Source organism: Takifugu rubripes, chromosome 3, assembly GCF_901000725.2.
Source record: "Takifugu rubripes chromosome 3, fTakRub1.2, whole genome shotgun sequence".
NCBI classification, from domain to species: Eukaryota; Metazoa; Chordata; class Actinopteri; order Tetraodontiformes; family Tetraodontidae; genus Takifugu; species Takifugu rubripes.
The window spans coordinates 16,347,609-16,372,355 of NC_042287.1; the positions used below are offsets into that span (position 1 = coordinate 16,347,609).

Here is a 24,747-nt window from a genome sequence, read left to right on the forward strand (position 1 = left end):
TAAAGAAAACATCCTTTATTCATTAGCAACACAACATTAACATCAACACTAGTCTCCCTTTTTGTTCTGCTCATTAAAGTGCAATCAAAACAATTAAATAGAACATGTTAATAAATAAATAAAACAGGTTATTTACAAGCAAACAAAATTTACTGGTTTATCAATTATATATATATATATATATATATATATATAAAACCTGTGCAAACAGCTTATAAATCAATTACAAATTTAGTTCAAATGAATTGTTAACTTATGGCACATGACTGACACAAATCAAGCAGGTTGGCATGGCAACACGTTTGGCCAACTGGAAACTTTTTTTTTAGAATTATTTTTAAATCTGAGTTTATTGATGTATTGATGGGTGCCTATTTACAGTATCTCCATGATCACAGCACAGATGAGACGAGACGTGCAGTCGTGATTCTTGTTCATATTCTACGAGACCGAGGTGATCCGGCGTGTTGGGTCTGTCAGGGGTGAGCAGAGGTGGTCCTGGGCTACAGGACGCACCGGCTGTGTGTAAATTATGGCTTTAGGTCACGCTGCAGCGCTGAAGCACGGCCGGCCGCCTCAGAGGCCGCCACATTTTTACGCAGACGCAGATGGAGAGGTCGGGGCCGAGAGTTCAGCTGGAAATAGCCAGAAACTCCTCCGTGGGCGTGTTGACCTGGATATGCACAGAACTCACACACACGACGCGGGGTTAGCACAATGAGCCAAAGTTAGATTTAACACCAGACGCCGCTGGTCATGCTAAAACTAAACACCGCACCACCTCCGCCGTGTCAGTCTGCTGCATCGTAGTGACGCATAAACACATACACAACCTCGCAGACGGGTGTTTTATGCAAAGTCTACCCAGTAAACACTTTGTTTTAACCATGTAATCACAAACTCCATTTAGAAATCAGTGTTTAACGGAGAGCGTGAATCAAGTCCTGAGCGAAGATGCTACGTCAATTTCAGTGTCTGACGACAAAAACAAATCTGAACGAACCGGAAACCGGTTTCCAACAAACTCTCCGGAATGCTTCACCTTCCTTACGGTGGACTTAAACAGTATAAAACAAACTGGATCTGCTGACTTTGTGCTTTGACTTGTCGCGGAGCTGAAAAAGCTGCCTGTTAGTACACATTTACATCAGTTGTGGGGCTGCGAGTTGTTCTCCATGTGGAGAACTCAGTTAGTCTTCAAACACAGGACAGAAAATAACACTGCTTCCAGATCCCGGACATCAAAGTCCATCTCACAGAGTCCCGTACGACCGTTCAAAGCAGAATAAGAGGGAAGAGTCCACCTTTGACCCCGGTGTCATCAGGCATGGCGGTGTTGCCGAGGGCTCCTCTCTGACTTTACGAGGTGAGCTTGGAGTAGCTGGGCGGCGAGAAGCGTCTACGCAGGTACTTGAGGATGTAAAGAGGCAGGCAGCTCACCAGCGTGATGACGGTCACCTTCCACAGGAACGACACCGTGGCGATAAAGTACACGTCTGGGAAGAAGAGGAGTCAAAAGTCAGAGAAGAACTCAATTATATGTCAAAGATTCGATACAAAAGCATGGAAAAATTATGGATGGCAAAGGTTTATTCCCAAAAATCCAAGCTGTGCACAAGACTACTTTTATCCTAAAGCAAAACAAAGAGCTCTCAAACTAACCACAAACGCCACCTGGTGGCCAATCTGGATGTGTGAAAAGCCTGACAAGATCCTTGAAGGGAGTTCTGTTGATGAGCTACCCCAGACTCACTCCTCCAGGTCAGAACTGCCAGTCAAACACTGACAAATATACTAAATGACTTCCTTAACCCCTGAGTTTCACAGCATTGTGACTGGTTCATGAGGCCTTTGCTGCAGCTCTCATACTTTGTGACTGATTCAGGGGGATTATGACGCAGCGCCTGGTGTCCGTGTCCAAGTGTCCTGGTGTCCGTGTCCAGGTGTCCGTGTCCAGGTGTCCGTGTCCAGGTGTCCTGGTGTCCACGTCTGTCCAGATCGATATCGTGATCATTTTGCTGGGGTTGAGGTTTTGCGTGCTGGAGTGAGAAAACCTCTGAGAGTCTGCAAACACCGTCAACAACTTGGACCGGCGACTTTAAAATCTATTCCAGTCCCGCTCGAAGACGGAGGGAACATCTGACCACACACCAGCCGTGAACTGCTGCCCAGGCTGAAAACAGAAACCCTGCATTCCACATAAAGCTGAGAATAAAAGCTCGAAATCTTTTTAAAGGCTGCACTTTTGTCTGTGTCACAGTTCTTCATAAAGCACAGACTAAAATTAGCTCTTTTTTTTTTTTGCAAGCTCAATTAGCAGCCAGCCAACATGGAGGTTGTGGACCAGCTCCTGACCAGGAATACACCCTTCTTTTCTGCTGTGAGAGCTCTTTAAGTTTCTGTTTATACCTAACGGAAACTACCAGGTTCATCAGCACTGTCTTTGGGGCTGGTGTGGTGACAAATGCACAAAAACATGGTGGTCCACAGGAAACTGACCTGAATGTTGGCATTTCCTCTTTTATATGATCAACAACTCGTCAGTTCTCTCACCTTGACCTTCCCAATGTCCAGCTCTGTAAACAAGTGCTGCTGAAGGCTAACGCACCGTTTTACGCTCATCAAGAGTCTGAAAGCATCAGCCAGGCGGCCAAAACACGGCTTTGCAGCCACGCGTTTCATGTTGCTCACCTATGAACTCGTGCAGGAAGACGAGCGAGGCGACATAACAGGCCAAGCTGAGGAGCTCGCCCACGATCATGAGCCAGTGCCACGTCTGGATGGTCAGAGCCACCATCAGCAGCTCCGTCAGGATCAGCGAGGTGAAGGAGATGGCCACGATGTGGACGAACTCGGACTCGAAGAGCAGCAGCGCTCCGTACATGATGATGCTTCCTGTGGAGCGCAGCAAGAGCCCAGAGAGACGGGTCAGCTCAGGAGACACAGAACCGGTTCCACCTCTGAACCAAACCTCCACCACCTTCACCACATACTTGGATTCCCTCTAATATGACTGAGAGAATAACAAAAGAAGTGAATAAATGACTCCCCAGCCTCCTCAGAGGGGTTCTGTTACGCTTACATAAGAATTGGCTGATTTTTGGGGTATTTACATATGAATGACGGCGTGTTTCACATGAAATCACAATAAAGTCGAAGGCAACGTCGAACATTCTAGCAGGCACCTGCATGAAACAGCATATTTCTCATTCTTTCAGGGCTGAGAACATCTCCTGGAGCTACACCAGCATGTGTTGCTGAATTTATGCCTTTTGAACTCCGAGGTAGAGCTGCTGTCCATGTGTGTGTGATGATGCTGCAGTGAGCAGATTACACCTGGGCTCTCTGGGACTCAGCAATAGTCTCCAACTCACAAGATACACAAACCAAATTTTCACTGTTTTAACAATTCCAGCTGTTTATGACATCCTTAGATTCTTATTTTAAAGATATTAACGATATCCAGGAATCCTGACTGCAGTCTGCTTCCAGTTGGGTTGCTTTTAATTAATTAAGAAGAGATATTTGGTCTTTGACTCTGAAAATTCTCTTCCTCACCTTGATAGATACTTATTAGCACCCATATGAGAAAAGTCTTGAAAGACAGCGGGCGGCCCTGTGGAGAGAACAGAGTAGATCATAAGCTGACAATCATCCTGCTAGTTGTGTGTTTGTGTTTTGGACATTTCTTAAACACCTTCAGGAGATCTTTGTACAGTTCTGGGTACAACATGGCAACTTCTGACTTCACATCTTTGTCCAACACCAGGGAGAAGACGGGAAACATGGTGTAGATGGTGGAGTATCTGAAACACAGACCTCCTGTCACGGAAAACGACTTCTGATACAAGATCTTTCCCACCGTTTATTGTTGGACTCAGCAGTGATTACAGGAGTCACAACTTTCCCATTTTCCCCTTCTTGGATTTCAACAGTGCTTTAACACGGAGGAAATGCCAGAGAAGAGAAGCAGCCAAACGCTCTTGGCAAGCCGTCGTTAATCCGAGTTTTGTATCTCACCCAATAGTCAGGAATCCTTGGTAGAGCGGGACAGAGGCAAAATAGAAAACAGAGGAGAAGACGGCCTGTGGACACAGAGAGGGGACACATGTCAGGGAGACATCCCTGGTTCTGTAAAAGCAAAACCACTGGCACCACTCTGCAAACCAAACCTCCAAATCAGACATAAAAGGATGCGAAATCCTTTTTATTTGCTCCAAATCACTCTGACTTAGTAATCGGTGCACATAAAGAGGAAAACTCAGAATAAACCGTTTTCCATCACAGCGAAGCTGCCAAAGAAACACTAAAGTTGGGCAAACGTGGAGTTGTAGCCCTCCACCAGCCCAGGCGCAGCTGCAGCTGTGGTTCCTGTTTATGGGAGTCGTGCGTAGGAGGGCCTCCCTACGACCTGAAATCCACCAGGAATTGACTCACGGGCTGTCCCTCCACACCGGGGGCTGAGGTCGGACTGGGACGGCGTCTGGGATGTGTGGGCTGACCCAGAGAGAGACGGGTCAGACTGCTGAGTCATCGTACACCCCACCCATCCACAACCAGCCGAGGAAGCGCCTCACATTTCGCTCTAAGGTGTTGTGGGTAAACATACCCACAAGTCTAGCCCAGACCCTCAGACACAAGGGAAACTCTTTTGATTTGGCCCAAATTTTGTTGGTGAAACTGCAAAATGCTGACAGATGATTCCCACTTTTGTAATGTCATTACTGAAAATAAATAGCTTTGCTTGCAAAAAGAGCCACAAACATTATCTTGGTGTGTATTCAGCCCAATTTTACATTTCTGAGCAGGAGCAGCAGCACCAAGTCTCTTCTGAGACAAATTATAACATTTGAGAGAGAGAAAACTAAATATTTTAGTTAGAGAAACCTCCAATGCCTCTTTTTTTTTTAAAAGTCCTATTTTATTTGGGTTTCCATATTTCCATAGCATGTTTTAAGAGCGCTGCTCTAGTTTTACAGAAAAACCTCGTCGTTTTCATTATTTTGAGTAATTGTAAAGAAGCAGTTGCTTTTAGCTTTACAGTCTCATATTGTGTACACATAATTTCAAGGCATCTTTCAGGGCAAAACAGCATTTTGTGGTGGCATTTTTTCAAATTGTTACCTTTGTTCTGCAAACAGAATTGGAAAAAGGTGTAATTTAAAGGTGGAATTGCAGCGTGACTGATAAACACGGAGCTAATGGCAGCGGTTGGTTTACCTGCATGGCGCTGATGCACAAGCTTCTGTGGATGACAAACTGGCTGAGGGCTGCGGAGCGTTTGTAGCTGTTTCGACCATGGACCATCAGCAAACGTCCCAAATGTTTGAACTGAGTCACCGAGAAGTCGGCTGCCAGCGCGGCCTGCTTTCCTTCCTGCCAAACACAAAAACACAGAAGGCAGTGAGGACACGACACAAGCTGAGCAACAACTCAAAGTTACCATCTCACACTCGTCCACATTTAAATAAAGCAACGGAAGATACAACGGGACTAAATAAACTACCTCGTAACCCATAAACCCGTCTGTTAGATTAAAACCAATCATTTCATTTTGACCATTTGAAATGTAAAAGCTGAACTGGAAAGAAAGGATTTTTCCAGGTAACATCTCAGCTCACAGCTTTCAAAGGCTGGTGTGTGATCCCATCGTCACAGAGACTTCACACAGATGTGAGCTGTTGAGAGACTCTCTTTTACTCGAGCCCAAACGCATCCTGTCATCTTTGCTTCCTCTACATAAAACAATAGCTGCCCATGAAGAGGAATCATCTGTGTTCATGTCTCTGTACGTGAGAGGGATCTTAACAGGAAACGTTAAGAGAAAAACTGTGAGAGCGGCACATCAGTGTGGCGATCGGATGGACAGAGTCTTACTCTTCCCTCCACTCCCACGCCACAGTCGGCTTCCTGGATCATGCTGACATCGTTTCCTCCGTCCCCTAAGAGAAAACAAAAGCCACGGAGATGTCAGGATTCGCATCAGGACAAACTGGTATTTCACCAGACGCGCCCTGAATGTGGCCTAATAACGCATCAGTATTTCAGCCAAAAAGGAAAAAGGTTAGCTTGGAATCTGCCAGACTAAGACAGGCAAAAGGAGTGGTGGACCTTCCGAACATAGTCACAACTAGAATAGGACCATAACAGAATCAGACCTCAGCAAAGTGATCTCCTCCCTGGGTAATCTGGTTGTTTGTCAAAGTTGACTTTAAACGATCACATGTTTTATATCACCGTTCGAATGCTAATCAACCGAGATGTTCGCTGCAAATAAACAAATATTACAAGTACAAATACCACCCAAAAGATGAGGTGAAAAAAAGCACCCACCGACAGCACAGGTGAGTCTGCCTGTGCGCTCTTGCAACAGTCTGACAATCTGTGCTTTCTGAGTGGGGGTGCAGCGGCAACAGACCACAGCGGGACACTGACAGGCCAGCTCCATGAACTCGTACTCGTAATATTTGAGGCAAACCTGCAAGAAACCCGCCAGAATGGAAAGGTGATCAAGTGGAACGCGGCCCCATTAAACCAATCTTAACTGTAGATCTCAGTCAGAGCTGAAGTCACGGTTGAAGTTGGCCTGTGGGCTCAAGAGTAAACCCAACCACAGACACCACTTCCATTCAACACGTATTCGATACATATAGCACAGAGTGAGATGAGGTCACACACACACACACACACACACACACTTTTACAGTTTACCTCGAGCGAATCCCCTGATATCACCAGCGCACAGTCGTGTTTCCTCCTGAAAGCGTTGAGCTCCAGGTGAGCCTCCCCTCGGGTCGTCACCTGCAGAGAAGAAAACCACATTTTTGAAACGCACACGTCCCACGTGAAACACACACACATCTCGTGATGGCAGTCAGTCTGTATGGACATCCTGACTCTTATCTTCATCATGCAGCAGAGTTTGATGCTCAGATTCCACATTTAACCTCGTCTGACATCAACCCGTCAGGTCACCAGAGGATAAAATGAAATCCTTTCACTCAAATTATACTATCTTATCAAACGGAAGTTGCGCTCACTGATATTGTTTAGAATTTGATATAGTCTGGAGAACAAATGACCAAAAACATACAAAAACATTCAAAAGAACAGGTGCGAAAAGCTCATATTGACAGGAATGCTAATAAAAGAGAAAAATACATGTGATGTTTTAAAAAAATAATCAGGAATTTCTTGTCCAATTCAAACATAAACCAGTTCTTTCGTACATTTTTAAGGTTTCGTTTTCTTCACGAGCAGTTAAAATAACTTCTTTCTTTCAGCAAAAAAAGTTGATTCATTGTTACTTACCGGGAGTTTACGCGCGTTTAATCCAAGTTGATTTATCATAACTTAATGACAGTAAAACATAATAAAAAAATTAAGTTTTGCTTGACTGGATTAAAAAGAAAAGATAGCATGCATATTTTCCACTGCCAGCCTTTTTTCAGCATTCAGACCAGAACAAGAAGAACTGCGAGCTTGTGACTACAACAGATCTTTCTGTGTGTTCGGCCTCTCAAGTGACATTTTTAGCTCCATGATGTGAAACAGAAAAGTCATGGATGATATCATGAGAATAACGTCCCCATATTACAAATGCTGGTAAAAACCAGACATCAAATGAACTAAATGAGCGAAATAGTGGAACTCTGACATGCTGTGTCATCCACCAACAATGTCAAGCCTGAGCTGGAACAAGCAGAAACCTTATGAATTAAAGTCGTGAAATCATTAACGATTCATTTCTCCCCCAAATGCAAAGAAATATTTTTCAACATTTTGCGACAGTTCAGATTATTTAGCATCAAATGCTAAATTCCATCCATTTTGTCACTTCTTCCTCCTCTCGGGGACACCTAATAATGCAGGTTGATTTATAAACTGATAATAAATATCGATATTTTACGTGACGCAGATCGAGCTTATGAATTCTTTAGGGATGCCAGAAAAATGTAGTGACGTTACCGACAATAGCGTCAGGTTCAAATATAGACTGAAAAATTCTTTAACGAGGCACCACTGGCGGGTCACGGCATTAATCTGTCCACGGGAGCTACGCTCTGGACGGAGCATCTTTCAGCTGCTGACGATTCATACGTCAATCCAGATCAGACCATTGGTGACCACCAGGAAACTAATCCAGATGTATGTGCTGCAGGCCCAGTCAGCGCTCCCCGGCCCGCCGGGGCCCAGGTTTTCAAGCCGTGCCAGCCATTGTTATTCTCTTCCAGTAACCACATTGTACGCAAGTTTTAACCTTCCTATATGGCAGGCGCTCGCTCTGCTCTGGCACCGGTCCAGAGGGGAAGGCAGCAGTGAGCTATCAAAGTGAGGAGAGGGTCTGAAACCTGCAAAACAAATTAGGAAGTGAGCCCTGAGGACGTTCCCTCTGGGAGTGGTCCGGCGAGTTTGAGCAAAGGCTTGTTTGTTCTCTTTGACAGCAGCTTGGATTCTTTCACTGGTGGGAGGTGATTTATTCAGCTGGACCCTGCCTCACGCTGCGCCTCTACTCTGGGGCCTGCAGGACCACTTGCTTTTGGGCACTGCTCACCCAAAGGATGGATAAATGCCCCCACAGGCCGACAGACTCAGGAAACAGTGAATGGAAAGGAACCCTGTAGTCCTAAAATCTACTATTAGCCACTTTGTCATCTTGTAAGAGGAAGAGAGGTCGCTGCCCTGCACTTACCGGTCTGAAGATGTGGATGTCATGGTTACGGGTGATCAGATGAGCGTTCTTAGCTGTGCACGTGGCCGTTTCCAACTTGTCTCCTGTCAACATCCAAACCTACAGAGACAGCAAACCGTCACGTGGAATTCCCTTAATTCAGTGATGAAATTCTCCTCAAACATCAAGATGCATGAAAACATATGTATCATTTTCTAAGGTGGAGACATAAAATATCAAGTAATAATGCAGTAACACACATCCCCAGACATCAAAATTCTATCAAATGAATGCTGTGAAATAAAATATTTTATTTTATTAAAGTCCTCATGATCCCATAAGGAAAGACTGGTAGAAAATGGAACTAAGGATTTTACTAATGTATTCTATATTGAACTGGGCTTTCTCTGAGTAGTACAATAAACCTAAAAAATAATATAATTACAATACTTCATTTCTATTAAAATGGAAACTACCAACAATTTTAAATGGCAGATCAACACCTACAAGCAGAGCTTCCTCAGCAGTGTTAGTAACAAGCTGAATTTCCTTTATTACTGTACTTATGGGACCGTCTGCTGCCCACACCTTAATGCCTGCATTACGGAGGATCTCCAGAGTCGGCCTGACATCAGTCTGGAGCTGGTCCTCCACCCCGGTGAGACACAGAAGCTCCATCTCCATCTCCAGACTCTCAATCACTGAGGCCACCTTTAGAGAGCGATCATGGACACTCAACTTGGCCTGGATGTAACGGGCCTGGAAAACATAAGAGATTAAGATGAACAAAGATAAACCCTGATCGTAATGTCTCATCATTTGCTGGAACTGGAACGTTCACCCAGAGAGTAGCCAACATGCAGCAACTACACCTTCACAAAATAAAAAGCATTTAAGCTCTCTTAAGTGAGTTTAAACATCAATTGTCAGATATTTGCTTTGAAGAACCCCTTCAGCAATGACATTTGAGAAAGATGGAACGACTCGCAGCTCTGGGGCAATCTGCAAGCGAGATAAAGCAAAAACAATCTGGCGTGACTCACACAGGAACACAAACTCTTGTTCTGACTCACTTAGTGACTCAAAGCTGCCCACCAGCTCTGCTCACACAATTCTACACTTCAGCAATGACCCCCGGGATTAACACTGCAGGGGAGACGCCCCGCCCAGCTCAAACAAAGAGTCAGGACTCTGTGTGTGTGTGTGTGTGTGTGTGTGGATGTGTGTGTGTACAGTATGTGCACGTGGGTGTAGAAGAGCAGTGCAGCTCCTAATTACCTCACTCTGACATTTAGGAATAGTGACCATATAGAAGTTTCTGCATTTGGGTCAGTGGGAGTTTCTGCAGCTGCCAAAAGTACATTTTTAACCCAACCTCCATGAAATTATTTGAGCTTTTTCTACTTTTTCTGGCCAGACAGATTGTTTAAACTAGGATCTCAAGAGATAGTTACCTCAAAATCCTGATACTGCTCTTCTGTCAGGGATTTCTTGGACACTACAAGGACCCTCAGACCCTCTCTTGCCATGTTTCCACACTAGAAAAAAGAAGTAAGCTCAACAGCGTTAAGTTGTTTAGTGGGACGCTGCTAAATTAAATCATAAAATATTAGTCTTCAAAACATGGCTTGGCTTTTAAACGAGGAGGAAACCCACCTCCTCTTCCAACCAGTCGTTATATTGGACGATACCTGCCATCACCACATCGGCACCTTTCATGTAGAAAGTGATTTCTCCTGTGGATTCATCCTAGAAAAGAAAGATCAATTTTACTCTGCTTGAAAGATAAATCAGGTCTGAAAATAACTGATTCAACTTGTGTTGTCTGTGTATGACTCACGAGCAAGGCAGCCTAACGTTGCTGCCATATGAGCTGCATGTTGTGCACGTGACCTTTATGTGATTTATTTATTTTTAGTTGCCTAGAAATGCTTAAATAATTTGGTATGCACGAGGGGCTCCAGAAAAGTGTTTGAAAATATTATCAAAAGGAAGTCAAGTTAAAAAATCCCAGGCTTCCTGAGACCCAGAGCAGCCAACATAAATAGTTAGTCATCAGAGTTAGTCAGAGGTTATAATAAGGGGGGTGTTTTTCTCAGATAAAATGCTTTAATATCAATGTTTTTTTAGTTTTATTTGTTGACTCCAGTGTCAAATCCCAATCGCTTGCCTAGCAACAGCCCTGCCGATGGAAACTCATTTTCCAAACCAGGAACTTATTTCTATTACATTTTTTGCAAACCCACCCTTAAAAACACTTTAAATTGAACACAGAACCGGTAAGAATCCCACTTGTGGCCCTCACCCGCACTATGATGCCCATCCTCTTGCTCTCATAGGTGAAGGGGAATATCTGCAGGATGGTGAAGTTCAGTATCTGGCCAGTAGGGGTCCGTAGTTGCATGGAGGACTGGTCTCTGCCCACCAGCGTCAGCCCGACACTCTCGGTCCACTGCACCAGCGACACCTACCGGCAGCACACGGAAATACTTTAATGGGTGCTGAGGAAGTCAGTCAATCTATAAGACGTTAAGGGAAATATAATTGCTATCATTTTTTTATATATAAAAAAAGAAATGGTTTATTATTCTCATGGTAAAGCCATTAAAGTGCCACTAATGGTCCACTTAAGTTTCGGTACAATGTCAAAGAGAACAGTACCCTTCTGATAGCATCTTCAGTGCTATTGATTGATAAACTGTGGCAATGTCCATTTCTGAACTGAAAATACTTCTGCTAAATAGTTTCTGAAGGACACAACAAATGACATCCATTAATCACTGTTAACGTATGTGTATGTGAAGGAGAGGAAGAAGGGAGACGACGCAGCACAATAACTTCCAGACCAGAAGCCACATCACAATCCCAGTTCATCATCCATCCTATGGCAGGCTTAATAGCAGAGCAGCCAAATGGACACAGATGAGCCCAATCCTCTCCAAATCTTTCACTTTGGCAGTGCCGGTGTTGTGGTTCCCAAATTCTTGACCGTGTGATCGAACAATGGCTGGTGGACGAGAACTTTGACGTTACAAAAAGAGTGACGAGCCTCGTGTTTGTGATCGAGGTTGGGAAATGTTCAAACTGTGGGCAGTCACAGCCTGGAAACAGTTGCCTGTGTTGGCCCCAACAGCAACATTGTGCAACAGCAGAGTCTGAACTGGGTGCAGAAAGTGAATGACACCAGAATGGTCAGGTTGGCCTGACTCAAAAAGCAATCACAGATCTTAACAGCAGGTTTTGCTGAAATGCAAACTGAACCACATCAGCTCGCCTGCTTTCAGCTGTTTATTCTTAGCACTATATATCATTTTATCCAGAATAAGTCTCGGGCAGTAAAGCGATGACTGGAGCAGCGCCAGTCTCATCAGGCACTTTTAGAAATGAAAGTGTCAAAAGTGAATCATTTTCATTCAAGAAAAAAGGTGCATTTGAGCGCGATAATAAATGTAAATGTCTTCTGGTAAAACCACGCAGTCATCCCTCAGTGCTGTGTCCACAGTGCAAGAGCCAAAACCAGAGCTATTTTAAGACTTCCTGAAAGTTGCAGAAAAGCCAACTGTGTTTTCTTCCAGATTGTATCAAACTCAGACGCGAACGAAGCACCTTTCGGAATTCAGTGAAGCTCAAGCATTTTCTGTTTCCTCCCAACAGTATAAAACACAGATAGCATCATGACAGATGTTCTGGCCTTCATCAAAACGCGATATTATAGAGGAAACTCTGGAGAGGCCAAGCCCAATAGGCCGAGGAGCACATTGAGGAAATCCGCACAGGAAATGGACACAGTCGAAATGCAGGCCTCTTCCTGAAGTTCAGAGAATTAATGATGATCAAGGACATAAATGCGCACTTCCATTTGGTTTATGACGGTTCTAAGATAACACTGCAGAGATGCTTATTATGGTCTGGCCAGATAAAAAAGAAATCACCGGCCTGTTCTGCTGTCAGGCATTCCACACTGGTCCTTGAAAAATCAGGGGCAGGTCTCCAAGCCCAGCTAAGGATGCATAATGTCAACAGACGTAATGATATAGTCATTTAGGTAACCTGGAAATCTGCAGCTTTTTGAGTGCATCCTGACAAGATAACCAAAAGAATAGTGCAAGAAATGTTTCACTGTGCTAATATCACAGCTTTTGCTATGAACTCTTTTTTTTAACACTGAGATAAGAACTGTTGTTTGAATATTTAGCGGTCCCTTTGAGCCGAGTACCTCATCTGGGCTGGATGCCTGGTAGACTCTGCACGTGTCTTCATAATGCTGCTCGGCTTCTGCCTGGTCCGTCACGCCGTTTGACTCGTACACTGGCGTCACGTTGTGCACCAGGGCGATGGCCTTCACGGCCTCATGAACTCTGCTGCTGATGGTCTTGCGGACCTTGGTGGCTGCTGGAGTTCTGGAGGCGGGAAGGTCGTGGCTGGGCTGAAAACAAGTAGGCAACACATCACCAAAAGCCTGAGAAATAAACAAAGATTACCAAGCGGACGTAAAAATAATAATAATAATCTGGCTGCTTTAACTGCCCTGGTTTTAATCATTGATGCGATAGTGGCCTGTAAACATAACCAGATGTGGAAGTAAATATGATCACTTTGCTTTTTCATTGTGGCCCTGCTATTTTTAGACGCTTGTGCATTCCAGGGGTTAATGGCAGCGTCATTAAAGAAGTCCGTCAGGGCTTTGCTTGTGGGCTAATCCTGTTTCCTGCTTCACTGGCCTCCGATGCCAGGGGGGACAAAGAATGTCATCTGAGGTCAGGAAGCATTTGACCAAACAATCATCACAAACTGATGTGTTTCTGTCAACAACGACGGTTTTTACCCAAAGTTTTCCCTTTCCGTAATTCACTGAAGGACTGCTGTATTTTTAGACACTTCTTCCTGACGCGGCTCTGGGTGTGTTACCTGTGTGTAAGCACTGAAAACATGGCTCTGCACTTCATCCATTGAGTCCATCCCGTATGCCACGGTGCCGAGATGGAGCCGCCTGAACACCATTTCATTTTGAGTCAGAGTCCCTGAAGACGGAGGGGGGGAAAAAAGCACAAAACTGCTAAAATCCTTATAAATAGTTGCCAATAATGAACTCTTTACAGAGTGTTTTACACACCCTCTCCATAGTTAGATGTAGTTAGCATTTTCACACCCCAAGGCCCCGCAGACCTCAGTGGGAGGTCTGAAGACTATAAATCTTTGTACGACTCCTCAGTCCTGAGTGCACTACTGAGGTGGTGTGTTCTAAAGGTGTGTGAGGCTATAAAGGGCCTTTAGTTGGCCATTTCCTTACCTGTTTTGTCCGTCAACAGGTAAGAGATGCGCCCAAGCTGTTCAGGGATGGTGCTCGTTCTCACTAGCGTTCCAGGAATCTTGGAGTCTTTCTTAATCATCCAACTGAAAACTATCTTTCCCATGTCCAGGTTGACACGCAAGCTACATAAAATAAAGAGAATAAGAGTCATTTTAAAACCTTACCTTCAAACAAAGTGTTCAAAATAGGCAAATGAATGAATTAGGAACATTTGAAATCATACCTAATGGGCACAATTTGAGAGAAGAGCAGCAGGAAGCGGAAAATCTGCAGGTACCAACGGCCAGCAAAGTGCTGCAGGCCCACCATGACCAGAGACACCACCACCAGGGCCCCGAACAGGATCTTAGTCAAACAGTTGACTTCCAAGTCAAACAAACCCACCTAACATGACCAACAAGGACAGACATGATTAGACTATCATTTCTGTAAACAGAAATGGTTACATTCCTGAGGTTAAACAAACTATTTGGGCTGTAACATGTTGTTTCTCATTCCAAGCTTCTATTGAGGCGTGAAGAACACTTTAAATACACAGAAAGTTTGCAGATCCTTTCTCTTTCTGTTATGCTGCTTCCCTGTTCTAAAATAAAGAAGCATCCAATATTCTCTGATCAACCTACAATTAATACTCCAGAATGACAAAAAGAAAACCACATTTTAAAAATAGGTGCAAATGTTGAGAAAAGATGAGAAGATTGATGGTGACCTTTTTGACCTTTGGAGGAAGTCAGGCACTCAAGTATGGTGGTGGGACCTGATAGAGGGACTGAGGTTCTGACTGGAGGCCCTAAATGTCTCCAAAGGAGCCTCAACAAAGTGCTGACAAAAGGCTCTGAATAGGCACAATAATGCCATCATTTACAAAAATGTTGTTCTCTGTAGGGTGTTGAGTGTAGACCGATGAGAGAATGTTTTTGGGTTATTTTTAGCAAGTTATTTATCATATACATGAAAGAACTTGGCACAAAAGCAACTGTGAAACTGTCATAAACCCAAACGGTTGACTGCGTTTTTGAACATGTTGAAAATTGATATTTTAACAGATCTTAAAGTTTGAAAGTCAGGATTTCCATTATCACTGACAATGAACAGCAACCGTTCAAACTGTTGTTTGTTGTTGGGTAAATGAAGGTGCAGAAGCAGGATGAAGAGTACTGGTGAGGCGGGTCGGAGCAACAATGGCAGCGGTTCAGCAGTAAATGTACAGAACAGGTTACGGTTTGTCTGTAAATAAAAGCAGCAGTTCCTCAAGAAAAAAATAAGGCGCCCGCATCCTATTTTCCAACTGCTGAGGAGATCGAGAAAGTTTGGCCTGAGGTAAGAATTGAACCCCCCCCCGAAGCAAACAAACATCTCATTCACATCTTGATTGTGATCTGCAGGTGAATCAGGAAACTTTTCCAGCTCTGAAAGTATCATTAGAGAGTTTAAGTTAGGTTCTGCTGGGCGCAGCACACATGTTCTTGCCAGAGCTATTGTTCATGTCCAACAGTGTTTTATTAACAGTGTTGGAGGGCCAACAGAAGGACTGGAACAACACTGCAATAACATAATACTGGGACATCCATTCATTCAGTTCATTCATTCATTCAGTTCATTTATTTACATTTTTATAGTTTTATATTTATATTCTATTTTTAATTTATTCTATTTTATTTCTTATTTCATTCTATTTTTATTATCTTTAATTGGTTTTTATGGTGTGTAATGGTGGTGGGTAATTTTGTACAGTGCTGTACGTTTCTTTGGGGAGATGCTAATTTCCCTAATGGACACCCCCTAAAGGGATCAATAAAGTACTCTGATTCTGATTCTGATTCTGATTAGTGTGGTCTGATCCAGAACAGCTACAGCAGAAACTGGTGCAGCCCTTCAAAAGACACAATCAATAAAGCCTCGAAATAAATGATCAAATGTTTGTTTGGGTTTTTTCTTGAGGGGGTGGCGGGCTCCGTCTCACATTACTGTACCTTGTGCTTTGGGTTGGAGGTGTTCATGACGCTGCGCAGCTCCCTGCCTGTGTAAATCACAACCCCCACCACCGTGCCTGAAGAGACAGAGCAGGAAAAAACGCCTCAGGCTCGTATAAAAGAGCACAACATGAAAACATGGTGTTTCAAGAAGCTTCGTATTCTAAAGCTCTTTATAGGACTAGATTTAAACGACAAATGTGGGTACCGTAATTTCCGAGCTATAAGCCTTTTTTCCTACACTTTAAACACTGCGGCTTATTCTACGGTGCGGCTTTTTTATGTTTTTTTCGTGGCACACTATCACAACTATTGTGAATCAGTCCTTTTTAATGACCCTCATCAACATGGAAAATACTAGAAGAAAAGCATATGATGCTGCTTTTAAGTTAAAAGTGGTCACTCAGGAAAATCGAGCTGGCGCACGTAATCTTGGCATTACGGTAATAAATGGCGAGAAGGTGGAGACGCCAGCATGAAGAACTGATCCAAAGCAAAAAGACGACAAAAGCTTTTAGACGTAAACATCGCAGGTGGCCCGAGCTTGAAAACGTTCTGGAAGACTGGGTCAACGAGCTTGAGAAGGTTCTGGAAGACTGGGTGAACACACAGAGAGCAGGCGGCCGCGGTGTTTCCGCTGTACAAATCAGACTGACGGCAAAAGCAATCGCCACCACGATGAAAATAGAAGATTTTAGAGGTGGGCCATCAGGGGGTTTTAGATTGTTCATTGTTTGAGTAAAAAAGCATAAACAACGTAATTTGTGTGTAGCTGATACAAACGTATATTTCAGGGTAGCTGCATTACAGACACCGTTAGAAAAAAAAAAAGAATTTACCGGTACAATATATTTGTTTATGTTGCTAAGCGGATTAAATTAAGTGAAAAGTTAAAAAATCCTGATGTGATAAAAATTGGATTTAAGGTCTCTGTTTAAACATACAAGTGCAAAGAGTGGCTGTTGTTTCTCATCTGTTTGTCACTCGTCAGTGACTCGTCTCTTACGGTAATAAAATCATATAACGGTACTGAATGTTTTCGTTCTAATTTTTCATATTGCTACGTGGGATACCTGCGGCTTAAAATCCGGTGCGCTCTGTAGTCCAGAAATTACGGTAAACCACACTTATTTCAAAGTGCTTAGAGGTGAATGCATGACACTGAAGTTCATGTATGTTTGGTGTGGAGGCACATCATTTCCCATTAATGTTAACTGCCCCTGGGCTAAATGTCTAACAGTGCATGGGGCTGGTTAAACAGGCAATGGGATCTCTTAACAGTCTTGATGAAACGCAACGCCCGACTGCAGCTCTGTGCCCTAAGAGCAAAGGCCGGTCCTTGTAAATTCCTACATGTTAGCTCTCCACAAGTGTGCCAACATTGACATATTTACCAGAGGCAACAACGGTGCTGGCCCACAGAGTGTTCTCGATGCTCAGGCTTTCATTAACTGGAGGGTCCCCATCTTCCTGAAAACAGGTGATACCACAAACGCACACAATAATCAGAGAAGAACAAAACCAGGTTAATTTTGGGGAAATGAAGGTTTTGTCAATAGAGTAGTGTTCCAATAATCCCAAAATCCTTGAACAAACAAGGAAAACCCACTGTTTAACCGCCTGATATTTTTAACTATGAACACTGCTGCTCCAAATAATGAACATGTACGTGCATTTTCATTCATTGGTACGACTTCAGAGGGCAGATTCGACATTATATCAGCAACAACTTAAAGAGCTTTTTATACTGACAACGGCTGAGCAAGATAAAATGGTCCCATCAATTAGCACAGCACCAAGTTGGAGAGTGAGCTCAATTTTGTACGGACAGCATCATAATAAAGGAGCTAACTTTAGCAGTTAGCCAAAGCTGGCTCCAGCCTCATCATGCCGGAGATGAGGATGAGGAGAGAAGCTCAGATATCTGGGGAAGAGCAGAGGCGTGCTGGGACAGGAGCAGAAGTGGCCCTGGAGCAGAGCAGCACATGCGGAAGATTCTGTCCTGACCAACAAATAATTGCTATTCTCAACAGAATATGAGGGTGTGTTAAAGATGCGCGTCTTGGTTCTATATGGGCTGTGGGACTTCCATGGCTCTGTGGGGCATGAACGAGGTCAGGTGCACATAACTGTGACACTCACCCTTGTGAAAGTTCCAATAAAGTTATGAATGTCAATGTTTGGCTCCTCTGCATACACGTAGGATCTGATTTGTAGAAGGTCCTGTGAAACATGAAAAACATACTTTTTCATGACAGTGACTGTGTGTTGATGAATGTTAAAAAGTAAGCAAGAACAAACAAACATGCTCAATTAGCATCAAGTAGCTATCACAGATAAGGCATCATTATTTGGACACCACATTAGCTTGTGTTGTCATTTACAGTTTTCCTGGCAGCACTGTTTGCTCATAGTTTTGCATTTTCGACTGAGCAGTTACTCCAGGCTACAGGCATTTCCAAACTGCTATGGCATATTCTAAAATAAATATTTTCAGAGTTGTTGGCCAAATATGGCAGTTGTGCTACTGCGATTGCTTCTGAGTCCTGAGGGTTTGCTTTTATCTCTTCATCTCCGATTACAACCTCAAAGTTGCGCAACAGCAGGCCTTGACTAAATCAGATGCCAATATTAACATTGCACTGCAAAACAAAATAGTCTTACTCGTCACTAAACCCTAATTTGGGGGAAAAAACAGCTAAAAACAAATGCTTCCTTGTCAGTGGCGATTTGTCGTTACTCCAGTCTGATGCAGTAATGATGCTTCTCTCAGCCCAAACACTGCACGTGATGTTCCACAGAGACTCATATAAAAATATTGTTGAATATGGGACTCACAGCAGCAGTTGGGAGTCTCTGCGTGCAGGCCACTGGGAGGCGTAATTTCCAGTCTGTCTCTCCATCCAACTGGTCAGTGCGGACGAAACAGGAGCCTGGGAAAGAGAGGAAATGAGCTGCCGCTGAAGGAAACACAGACACCCCTAGATGGCAACAGCAGTTTAGCCTCGTAGAACTGGGGGATACGACAATAATCTCAATGATAAATCCTGGTAATGGCTGCAAGTTCATTTATTTTAGGAAGTTCCTGAAACCACTGATGGCTGATCTGCCTGAATAAATCACCCAGCAAATGGTCACAATTTTGAAGCAGCAAAGGGGGGGGGGGACTCTGCAGAGTTGGAATATTCACAACCCCCTCCCTGTTATGGCTGCATGCATCATCCTGTTCCTGTCTTGGTTTAGGTTCTTTATAATTGACCTAATGGCCTCCACATGGAGGAGAGATAACCAACCACCATGTTCAGCCAAGAAAAGTGGCTGTTTTTCGGTTTCTCCTGACAGGAAGACACAATGACCACATGCAACAGGCTTCTCTCAGAGTCAACTTTGGCTTTCTCCAGGGGTGAAAATGAAACATGTGTTGATTGTGTCTGTCTGCTTTGAATAAGTGCAAATAAACAATGATGCAGATTGCTCAGGTTGTGTTATCACTGCCAAATCTCTCCCTTTTACATATTTGATTATTCAGATGTGGTATCAAGTCTCATGGCTCCTGTTCCCTTTGCATTTCCAAGTCCTTCAATCCTCCTTCTTCACTAATTTCCTCAAACACAAAGTTAAAGGCCACATCAGCCTTTAGAGTGTGTGAGACATTTAGTACTGGAGCTTATTACAAATCAGACATTGTAGGACTTCCTGTAGTGGCTCAGGGCTAATCCCTCCACCTCAGAGCCTTTTTAAACAAGCCATTTCCCTGGTTAGCCAACCAGCATGTTGTGGAGATCTGGATGAATGACCAGCAGATGTTTACCATTTCTTTCAGAGGTCCTTAAAAAGATCATGTCAGCAGGAACACGTTGGTTCTACAAAGAAAAGCAGAAAGAAAAACATGCATTACTTCCTGCTCCTGCACTCCTCCTCCTCTGCTCTTTAACTGCTGAAAAGTAAGTTAGCTTTTCATGTGTCATATTACTAACAGTTAGTCAGTCAAAGGCCCTCCAGCAACTCATCCTGTCCTGGCTTAAACAGGACCCTGACCAGCTTTTACCCTCCATCCTCTCCAACTCAAAATTTAAAACAACATTTTTCTGCATTTCTTTGTGCCTCTGTCACATCAGTGGAGACCATGTGTGACCTTTCCTTCATCTGCCCTGAAATGAGCTGGAAACCGAAGACAGGACTCACTTCTCAGATTGCATGTAAGAGCTCAGAGAATCCAGTGAGTCCACAACAAGATTAACAGAGAAACGCGCTTGGGAAGGACAAGGCTGAAGGCAAAGATAACCGAATTTGCATTAAGGATTTCATTAAAGACTTTTTAGGTTTCGTGCACATCAGGTATGACAGGCTGAGTCTCAGCATTGATCCCAAGATTACAAAATCTTTACTAACGTCTTTCTCCCCAGCAGAGTAAAAGAGGCTGACAGCTTCCCGCTTTATTCTCGGGCACATAAGTGGCACATTTAAAGTGCTCGAAAGCCAACTGGCTCACACGTGTGGATAGGACAATCTTTAACAAACCTTTTCCACAATGATGAGATCTCCCACTTGAATACTGCTGCTTTTAACCTTCGCTGTGCCTGGAAAGCAGAAACACACCATTGGAAGAAATTTAAAGGCATCAAACCTAGAAATCCCCCCCCAAACTCTTCCATGGCAGTGAGCTGTTGTCCTGCCTGCTTAGATAGTCAAAGCACTGGGTTTTGGTTTTGGGGCGGGGGGGGACAGATTGGAAAGAATGCTGCTGGGGGAGCTGAGCCTTTTCACTCATTTCATTTGGAATGAACGGGCAAAATTGTTTGGAAGAGATCACTGACCTCTGACCTCTGCCGTGACCTCTAGGCTTTGCATATGTAAGACATTAAAGCACATTAATATTGCTGCGCGTTAGGATTCAAGGGATTCCACATCATCGCTGTGGACCAATGACACAAGGACATTTTATAGACAGTTTTAATGGAGGAAGATTATTCAGAAGAGAATGTTGCTGTAATGTTGAACTTAATCTAAAAGACGTGCGTAAAGAATTTTCTGCCAATATCCGACATACATTTGTTTCAAAACACCAATAATCCATACGCTGACTGACAGAAAAATGAATTTGATTTAATAATTCATTGATCTCTCAAAGTTCCACCTTTCCAGATGCTGGTTAAAGACAAACGTGCTTTTTCTCCATCTCCCACAGAGACAACAAACAAAACTACGTGTCCCACTGGATCTGCCGTCATAAAGCTCCTATAACGCCAAAGATGAACGCGGGTGCGGCCATGGCGGGGGCGACCCGTCGTTGTGTTTATGGTTGGGATAAGCTGCCACATCAAAGGGCCAAAGTGATGGAAACCACAAGAGGTCTCCTGCTCTTTATTACTGCCAGCACTTTATTCCAAAGCCCTCTTATGTACTGGTTTACATTTCTGCTTTGAATTACCCACCATTTCCCCCAACACTAATAAGTTTTAATAGGAGCCACCTCCTACAGTTAATAGATGCTGCTTCTGGGAAAGAAGCAGCTGGGATCCCATATCAGCAAGGAACATTTGAATTTTAAATTTTAGATGTTTGTTCTTATTCTCAGGTTATTTGTTAAAAACCATTTGGGATTTTCTAAAGACAAATGCTTCCCCAGGAGTGTAAAAATCTTCTTTTGGCTTTTGGTGACTCAGTTCAGATTTAAAACACGACCCTGATCTGATCTGATCTGATCTGATCTGATCTGATCTGATCTGATCTGGTTCAAGACACTTAAGGTTTTAAATGTTTACCTCTTGTTGAAAGTTTGCTGTAAATCTGAGAGTTCACTTCTTTGTCTCGAACGTAGCATCTTATTTCCTCAACTGCTTCTCTTATGATGGTAATGATCAGAACAAAGCCCTACGGAGGGAAAATGAAACTCTGCATCAAGAAACAGGGACGCCCCCCAACAGCAACGATTAGCCGTGACAGCGACCCACGGAGGGACGGCAAAAGCACGGTGGACGGACACATACCAAAGGCACCCAGTAGGTGTAGAGGGCTCCTAAACGCAGCTCCTTGATGAACTGAGAACAGGCCAGAAGCAAGAAGTACAAATTGTAGAAGTACTTGAACTGGTTAAACAGCACCTGAGAACACAGAACAAAGAGCAGCTTCATGAAGGCCATCATGGGTAATATTAGATTGATTTATTCATATTTATGTGTATTTCTTTACTTTTTATTTAAATGGGGGGGGTTTACACGCAGCTACAAGACACCCGACAGGGCAACAAAGAGCTCAGTTTATTAACCCTTTTGTTGTCCTCGGGTCAAAATAACCCACCACTGCATTAAAAACCCCCAAAAAATCCCCTAAACGATATTTTTTTAAAGACCGTCCGGCTGCATCAGCTGTGATCAGCACGGTTCACCTGAACACGTCACCCGGAGGACTTCCACTCTTCACATTCTGCCCCCCTCCTTTGCCACATGGAGAGCAAACAACGCCAAAGCTCGTGACTGCAGTATGTTTTACAGCGTCTTGATATGACGGCAAGTCAATTTAAAAAAAAAAAAAATCTCCATTTGCATTGCAAAGGGCCTTTGCTCTTTTCTTCTGCTCCTCAAACAAATGTGAGCTACTTTCAATGTCAGACTTCATATACAAAAAAAGATCTTAAGAAAACTAAATGTCCGGAAAACAAATTTATATGTAAATATCAGAAAAACACAACCTGGATTCTGTCTATGTAGGCATAAATGTCTTCTGCTATAAGGCCAAACATGGCTGAAACTTTGGCAGAGAAGATTCTGTGGTCAGACCAAAGGAAAAGGAGGCCACGATAACCAGGCTGGTTCGAGGCGCTCACGGACACTGTTAAACATGTGGAACAAAAATGGAGGCGCGTCACATCATTTTGGCTGAACCTAAATGTTGGGTTGGCTGTTGCACGCTGCTGGGTGAACGACAAGTAATGAGAGAATCGAAATGATTGTCAGGAAGCCACCAAAGTTCATGATGACAGTTCTGGACTGACATCTAAGACCGAGACGGAGGGTTGATCCAGACCCAAGGCCGTCTATCACCCACGCAACCTGCCAAGCTTCATCTATACACCTTGTTTATGTTCTAGTTCTCATAATGTCTTTAGATTTCCTCTTTTAGAGTCAAATACTAGTGAAATTTAGTCTGACATTTTGGTAAAAGACCCTTAAAAAATAGTGTGTATGTTTTCAGAGCTTTCATGTCACTACTTGTGCCTCAGGTGTCCTCTGAAAGGTGCCCTGTGCTGCTGGGCTCTTATATATTACATAAAAACCATCCAAACAGTGGTGAGTGTAATACTGTGAACTTGATGTCAGTGGGTCAACCTGCATGAGTAATGGGTGGCTGGTTCTGAGGAGCCGGAGGAAGGGGAAAAGGTGGTCGGGTGACCTTTGGCTAATACTGACCGCAGGCAGGAAGGTGAAGAAGTTATACTTCTGATTGTTGATGACATTCCTGGGGTACTTCTGCTCCCTTTTTTCTGGGTGGCCAAGCCACACAGTTCTGGGACGGAAGTCACCCATTCCACAGCATCCTGACCACGGGCAGCACCTGAGAGAGGGAACCAGACATTTCAAGTCAACTGTTTAAGGAGGAACTGCCACTGCGACAATGGCGACGCAGAAATTCAAGGGGTGTCGGGAATTCTGGTAAATAAATGTCTTCCTTGTCTCACAAAGGTGTTAAAATTCATCTCACACCTACAAGTTAATGTGTGGCTCACTGCAGCTACACCACGGCCAAGCATGACTGTGGACACCGGACGGGTTGTATCCTACAGAAAATGGGCCGAGTCAGCTCTGGCTAACAACAATATTCCATGTGGTAATAAAGGAAGTGGTAATTGTCCCCCAAGACAATTATGGGATTTGTCAGGCAGAATATAGTATTTACTATTACTATTGAACAGCTGGAGCTGATGCTGTGTTTAGGAGCATCGCATCAAACATGCATTTCTGTTATTCAGCCTTCTGGCAACGGCAAACACCTTGGAAACAATGACAGTAGTCGGGGAAGTGGCCACAATATTCACAGTGGACTTGATCGTATGATAATCACCTTTAAAGTGAGCTTGATCTGATATATTTATAAGGCTAACGTGCAGGAGAAGCTAAAGAGGCTAGCGCCACAATGAGGCAGACCGTCCGCTCTCTGTACGCCCTGGTCATTGGTAAGGGGGGCCTTTTCAAAACAAATAACGGATTATATGATTTACACCTAAATGCGTGTGTTATTTATATTACTCTGCGCCAGTCATCGGCGCAAATATTGCCATGAGCGTCAATTGCACTTGCTGCACCAGCAGCCCGGAACCAGGATCCTGCTGCTAGCTGGAGCTAACGGTAGCTCCCACAACATCCACGCCGACTGACCACGTACATTTAAATGAACGCGTTTCTCTGACTGAACTGTAGTTTTTCCACACCCAACTGCTGTTTGTTTTGTTTTGTTTTTCTGGGGGAAAACCCCCCAGACGCGCCGCTCGGTTAGTTTCTGCTACAATGTCGACGCCCATTTAACGGCTAGGCTGTCATCACCAAGCCCAGAGCGAAATACGTTAAGAAATGCTTCCACAATTCTGCTGGTGGACGTGCTGTTTAACGACCTTACCCATTTCTGTGTTTACTGTCGTGTCTTTTGGGGCGTCTCACGGGTTGCAGCGGGATATTATCGGTCATTCCTGCAGCTCCTGGTGGCGGCTGAGAGGCTGTAGGCTGTCCGCTGGGCTGAAGCGGATTTGGGGCGGAGGCTGGCTGGCTGTGCAACAGTCACCGGCACTGCTGTGTCCG

The 24,747-nt window shown here is 43.9% G+C and overlaps 1 protein-coding gene across 1 annotated transcript; it reads right to left on the bottom strand.

The window, feature by feature from the left end:
- On the bottom strand, window positions 1-24,723 carry atp9a (ATPase phospholipid transporting 9A). Its single transcript, XM_011602802.2, has 28 exons — window positions 24,569-24,723; window positions 23,365-23,509; window positions 21,946-22,059; window positions 21,721-21,829; window positions 20,477-20,535; window positions 19,767-19,818; window positions 18,794-18,888; window positions 18,098-18,178; window positions 17,350-17,425; window positions 15,956-16,032; window positions 14,206-14,366; window positions 13,962-14,104; window positions 13,580-13,692; window positions 12,888-13,097; window positions 10,977-11,138; window positions 10,328-10,420; window positions 10,126-10,209; window positions 9,260-9,430; window positions 8,693-8,791; window positions 6,712-6,801; window positions 6,334-6,478; window positions 5,878-5,942; window positions 5,221-5,376; window positions 4,021-4,085; window positions 3,698-3,806; window positions 3,559-3,616; window positions 2,692-2,895; window positions 1-1,496 (listed from the first exon to the last, which is right to left on the bottom strand). Exons 1-28 carry the CDS (start codon window positions 24,634-24,636, stop codon window positions 1,360-1,362), a joined length of 3,141 nt encoding a protein of 1,046 aa, XP_011601104.1. The 5' UTR covers window positions 24,637-24,723; the 3' UTR covers window positions 1-1,359.
- Window positions 24,724-24,747: the final 24 nt, after the last annotated feature.